At 42.3% G+C, this 6673-nt stretch overlaps 1 protein-coding gene across 1 annotated transcript; it reads left to right on the plus strand.

The window, feature by feature from the left end:
- The first annotated feature begins 545 nt into the window (after window positions 1–545).
- btbd3b (BTB (POZ) domain containing 3b) lies at window positions 546–5544 on the plus strand. The gene is made up of 4 exons (XM_068741174.1): window positions 546–853; window positions 2036–2126; window positions 3866–3984; window positions 4512–5544. The coding sequence occupies exons 1-4, from the start codon at window positions 546–548 to the stop codon at window positions 5542–5544; spliced, it is 1551 nt and encodes a 516-aa protein (XP_068597275.1).
- Window positions 5545–6673: the final 1129 nt, after the last annotated feature.

Consider the following 6673-nt stretch of genomic DNA (forward strand, 5'->3'; position numbering starts at 1 on the left):
GCATCCATGGCTTCAGCATCCTGCAGATGACTCCGCTCCATGGAGGAGTGGGAGGGAGAGAGTGCAGGAGGAATAAAGCTGTATCCACAGATGGGGAGAGACTGAAGGAGGAAGAGGAGCACTGGAGTAAGGGTGCAAAACGGGAGGGATCGAGCCACTGTCGCTGCCTGGCCAAGGACCACTGCAGCTGCACTAAATCTGGAGCTGTCAGGACAACAATCAGCAAGGTGGCGGGTGAGAGAGAGGAAAAGAAGAAGCAATAGAGAATGATGTGAAGAGTGGATTTCATCACTCTGGACAAGTAGCAATGGGAATTCCAAGAGCCGCTCCATCGGCAGATGAACTTCACGCAGCAAAAGTGCCTTTTCGAAACACGGTCTGAGCATCCTTCTGTGGAAGAGTGAAGCAAAGAGGAGCGTTATCCTGTCAGGTCCTGGGAGGTGCAACACAGCTGCTGCCCCCCATCGGAACTCCCTCACACCTGCCCTGTCCTGGTGAATGTCTTCTCTGCATGCCCTCCCACTGCTCGGCAGTTGAACACACTCATGGTTGATGCCAAAGGAAGGAACATGAAATGTCTGACTTTCTTCTTAATGCTTCCCGAGTCAGTCAAAGGCAAGTCAAGTAAGAGCTCCAAGAAAGGAAATGCCAGTGGCAGCTCCAAGCTGCCCCCAGTCTGTTATGAGATAATCACTCTGAGGAGCAAGAAGAAGAAGAAGATGGCAGCGGACATTTTTCCAACCAAAAAAACGGCATCCACCACTACAGTGCAACAGTACCAGCAGAACCTCAACAACAACAACATCATACAGAACTGCAACTGGCAGGGACTCTACTCCACTATAAGAGAGAGGTATGTGCAACCACAAACAGTTTTCATCAGCATTATATTTAAGAAAACTAAATTTTCATTTTAATAACAAAGAGAAATAAAAAATTATCCACTGAATATTGTTAAACCCCCCTTTATGTCTAAAAATGGAAGTGTGTGTGTGTGTGTGTGTGTGTCCTTCCTTCAATCTGCTGGGGGTATCTGTATTTACACTCTCTCCTGATCCTGCAGACTTTGCCTCTCTGACATAACAGAGGGCAGACAGGCACCGGGTGCTTTTGATATGCCTAACAGGCGGAGGTTTCTCTGTGCTAAAAGTACAATATTTACCTTGGACTATCAGTAAAAGACTCCAGCTGGCCAGAGAAAATGTGTACTTTTCGACCAGGCTTTGTTGTCTCTCCAGAACACCATGGGGCTGTTTACCCATCCCAGTGACATGTTCCACTACTCAATAATATATGAACGCAGCTTTAATGTTGGTCCCATTCTTTCACAGTGGGGATTTTCCATTCAGCTCATTGTCTAGTTTTTCTGTATGTAGATGTGAAAAATGATTGCGATGAAAATCAGTTTTAAAACAAAACAAAAAAGGCATTGCCTGAAGCAGCTGTGACACTTCATAAGAGCAGCTGTGACACTTTATAAGAGCTCTTCTTTTGTGAAGCAGAGATGATGAATGCACAAACATTCAAGCATTTCTGCTTGGAATTCTTCATTTGATAATTAACTGATTATTTTACTCATGTAAAAAAACACACAGCAGTAAATGTTTCTGTCCATCATGTTAAAAACGTTGTTCAGGTTAACCTCTGTTTATGAAAGGTTTTATTACAATGACAGAAATAAAAAATAGCTGCATCTTATTACAGCAAAAGCTTTCATTTGTGGTATAATTAAATTGTTAAAAGGCAAAAACATGTTGCAGACATAACTTTTATTTCGTGACCATATGGAACAGTTGGTGTGGTGGTTGGCCTTGTCCTGTCTGGGTTTGAATAGTAATACCAAGTTGGGGCTTCTTCTTATAATTTGGAACAACGCAAATCAATTGGTTTCACCTTCAGGAAATATATTTCAATAGTAAAAAAAAAATGACACAAATATTTTGTATGACTGATGTGTTTGTTTCAGCCTGTCTTCTTCTCATTCCAAACTGTATTAACAAAATAATTTTCTCATTCTGTTTATTTCCCCTTTTAGAAACTCAGTAATGTTTAACAATGAGCTGATGGCAGACGTTCACTTTGTGGTGGGTCAGCCCGGACGGACTCAGCGGCTGCCAGGCCACAGAGTAAGAATCTCATTAACCCGTAAAATCAAAGAGGCAGGGAGAAAATGAGCAAACCCTTTATCAGGCTCGGTGCTCATATTGTATCAGCATACAAAACAATCTTCCTCATTGCCAGTAATGAAACTTAAGTCCTTTGTGCTGCATTCTCACTTCCGCCCCATGCATCTTTTCGAGACAGTCCTCAATTATTTATGCAAATGAGGCTGAGGGATGGAAGCCTGGCAGACTGAAGGAGAAAGGGGTATCCTCTTCAGCAGCTGTGAAAGAGACTGGATTGCTTTTTGTTTCTGCACGAGCTCAGCTTTTTAAAGATAGCTGTGCAATTACTTTGAACTTTTAATCAAACACATCCAACATCACGCAATTACAATAATAAGGCAGAGAAAACGGGGCGTTCCAGTCTGCACCCCCACACACCAGAAAGCTATGCAGCTATTCTTTTTTTTTTATTATTATTCAGATTTCTATCTTTGGAGTGTTGAATGACAGATGAATGAATCTATTATAATATTTGCATTTATTACCAATAATTCATCCTGTTTATGCCAGCTGTAACTTTTCACTGAATCCAACCTCAGACCTCGTTTATTTGTCAAATACATGATTTAGGTTCACAGTGGCCTTCGAATAATTGTCTCCTCTAAAATGTCATTATGTCAAATATGTGATATAACGATACGACTGTAACATTCACATTAAACATTTTAATTTACAAGTATCTCCTTCACATACTGTGTGCGTCATCTCTTCTGTTCTTTGTGCGGCACGCAGATGTGTTATCTAAGATTCATGGCCGGAGTGCATTTATAGAGAGCAGTTACAGGAGGATATCGAGGATGACTTGACTGCACTTAATGCAGAGACATTATGCCGATGGGATATGAAGAGGTTCAGGGCAGCAATCTGTATTGTGTCCATTTGGCTGGAATTCAGATATCCATTACGCTTCAACTTGCAAAGATCTACCCTGACAAAATGGAGGATGCAGCTAGCGGCTAAAATCAGTCATTTATATTTGAACACCTATAAAAAAGAAGGGGTCAAGAGGTGAGGCCAATCTTTTTCTAATATGCTCTATTTATATACCAGCCTTTTTAATCCATGTGAAAAAGGACAACTATCTTCCAACTGAGCCAAAGATAGGAGGGTGAATGAAATCTGCTTTAAAGAAATGCATGTATTTTGGTTGCCGTTGAGAAAATATATACCATGCACACACACACACACACACACACGCAAACGTATGCAAACAAATCAAAAACATGAAAGTACTTGTACGACAGTGCTCATTACTGAAATTATCAACAGCATTGTGTTGCGTCTGATTTCATCACAAGTTCAGATAAGTAATTAATTTTTGTGAATTGAACTTATGCTGCACTCAGCTGAGTTATTTGCATTTTTTTTAGAGGCAGTCTTCTGCCTCCTTGTCCTCGAGGGAAATAGCAACTGGCTTAGAATTGTTCATTATCGGAGAAGCACAGCAGGTTCAGTCACTGTGATTAGAGACGAGGCCGTTCACTGTTTACATGGTATTTTCTTACGCAAAGAATAAGAGCTTCATGTGAAGCAATTAAGTTTAATGCGATTTCTTTACTAAAAAACACGTACATTTTATATCAAATTACTTAACACCTGTATTCCATGTGGTTTCCAGAGAAATCCCTGTCCAACATGCTTGCTTGCACGTTTTCATTCCTCTGTTTATTCTGTCACTTTGTCTTCTCTTCTTCCAACAGTACGTCTTGGCCGTGGGCAGCTCAGTGTTCCACGCTATGTTTTATGGTGAACTGGCTGAGAACGAGGACGAGATCCACATTCCAGATGTGGAATCGGCAGCATTTCTCGCAATGCTTAAGTAAGATTTTTTGGCAGAGTATTTCCATCTCCTGGCTCTGCTCTTCAATGCCCCTCAAAAAGTAATAATAACGCTGTCTTTTTCTTTTTTTTTAAATGGTAGAGTGATAAATCCCTGCCACCTGCTTACCACTTACCCTTCCAGACAGATGTAATGAAGCGTTTCTTCCTGTATCTCAAGGATAGAATCTATATTTATCTATTATTATTTCATCCCCCTCTCTATTTTCCACGCTGAATGACTTCATATTCGTTCTCCCGCCCCCTGACTGCTCCTCCATGTTTCTCAGGTACTGTTTTCTGTGTCCTTGCAAGTGGACTGGTGTGTAGGAGGAATAATGTTTTTTTTCTCTCCTTATCTGATTGGTTTGCAGTAATCTCTGCATTTATAATACATTTTTATTGTTATGTGCAATGCTGATATTGTGCATTAAACTATACCAGCAGTCGCTAATAGTCATTGTGTCACTTCTGTGATGGCTGAGCTGTTGTTTAGTAATCTGACAAAGTCCCATTTTTGTTTAACAGGTACATTTACTGTGACGAGATTGACCTGAGCGCTGACACAGTACTCGCCACTCTTTATGCTGCCAAGAAATACATTGTCCCTCACCTGGCACGTGCCTGTGTCAACTTCCTGGAGACCAGCCTGAGTGCCAAGAATGCCTGCGTGTTGCTCTCCCAGAGCTGCCTGTTCGAGGAGCCGGAGCTGACGCAGCGCTGCTGGGAGGTGATTGATGCCCAGGCTGAGCTGGCGCTACGCTCGGAGGGCTTCTGCGACATCGACTCTCAGACCCTAGAGAGTATCCTACAGCGAGAAACACTCAATGCTAAAGAGATAGTGGTGTTTGAAGCAGCGCTCACTTGGGCTGAAGCTGAGTGCCAAAGACAGGAGCTCACCTTGTCGACTGATAACAAGCGGAAGGTTTTGGGCAAGGCCATGTACCTGATACGCATCCCCGCAATGGCTCTAGATGATTTTGCCAATGGAGCAGCCCAGTCAGGCGTGTTGACACTTACTGAGACCAATGATATCTTCCTGTGGTACACAGCAGCCAAGAAACCCGAGTTGGAATTTGTTAGCCAGCCCAGGAAGGGACTGACACCACAGCGCTGCCACAGATTCCAGTCTTGCGCCTACCGAAGCAACCAATGGCGTTACCGGGGCCGCTGCGACAGCATACAGTTTGCTGTGGATAAAAGAGTTTTCATTGCCGGGTTTGGATTTTACGGATCTAGCTGTGGCTCAGCAGAGTACAGCGCCAAGATTGAGTTGAAGCGACAAGGAGTACTGCTGGGACAAAACCTCAGCAAATACTTCTCCGATGGTTCCAGCAACACCTTCCCAGTGTGGTTCGAGTATCCAGTCCAGATCGAGCCTGACACCTTCTACACTGCCAGTGTGGTTCTGGACGGGAATGAGCTGAGCTACTTTGGACAGGAAGGGATGACAGAGGTGCAATGTGGGAAAGTGACATTTCAGTTCCAGTGCTCATCAGACAGCACTAATGGCACAGGGGTGCAGGGGGGGCAAATTCCTGAGCTCATCTTCTATGCTTGACAACCTCGGCCCACACGCTCACTAATAGAAAGTTAGCACTTTGTGAATAGTGTCACTATATGTTAATTATTTTTTGTCACTTGCATTAAAAAAATAATAATCTCACACCAGTGAAAAAGTCTTGTCCGGTTTTAACTGTCGTAACTTCAGTTGGTCCATGTATTTTTAAAGATGTAGAATAGCCAAAACATAAAGATGAAAAGAAGTCCTAAATAAGAAAAAACAAAAACATTCTTGCACTAGATGTACATGTATATATGAATATATGTAAATTCTCAAATATATATATATATATGAATTCCACAATTATGTGGCCCAATGCTGCCCACAAAGATATCCTATATGATGTATTATTTCTATGCTTGCATAGAATGCACATACACACATAAATAGCAGCAATACTTCATGCTCTATATTCTACAATAAGTATTTCATGTCATGACACACTGAACCTAGTAGCGGGGCACCTACTATTCAGTACGTAACCCTACAGTATCTCTCTGTAGCGTGATGCACTCATCTCAGCCCCTTCAATGAGGCGCCCTCTCCATCCTTGTGTTTACAGTGGAATCGGGCTTTTAGTTACCGCCATTCATCAGAAGGTGATATGGGTTAAAGGTTTATTTCTCGCTCTCGTCTTTCTAAATCAGTCTGCATTGCAGTACCTACAGCATTGGCAGAAGTGTTGCATTTGATCCAACATGTACCGCCAATGGTTCTGGCACCTGGGATTCATTTTACAGGAGAACGATCAATGATCGGTTCATCGTTTACAGGAGAACGATCAATGATCGGTTCATCGTTTACAAGAAAACGATCAATGATCGGTTCAGTGTTAGAAGCTGTTTATCTTGTGGACTTTTGCTTCTTTTTCTTACAAATGCTGATCTGCTTAGCGCTCCCCCACAATGCGATCATGCAGTATCTGTACGCGCTGAAGCATACTGTATATGCCACAGACTTGCACTGATGTTAGTTTGTAATTTGATTAGTTGTTTTTGGTATTTTTGTTTTTAATGAGGCCGACGCTCTTGATTTTCTGTGCTACTAAATATTTATTTCTGGTGTAGGATGAACATCTGCAGGCTTGTCTGCTGATGGCAATGGATTGACATATTGGTGTTCATGT

Source organism: Brachionichthys hirsutus, chromosome 7 (genome assembly GCF_040956055.1).
Source record: "Brachionichthys hirsutus isolate HB-005 chromosome 7, CSIRO-AGI_Bhir_v1, whole genome shotgun sequence".
In the NCBI taxonomy this organism is placed as follows: domain Eukaryota; kingdom Metazoa; phylum Chordata; class Actinopteri; order Lophiiformes; family Brachionichthyidae; genus Brachionichthys; species Brachionichthys hirsutus.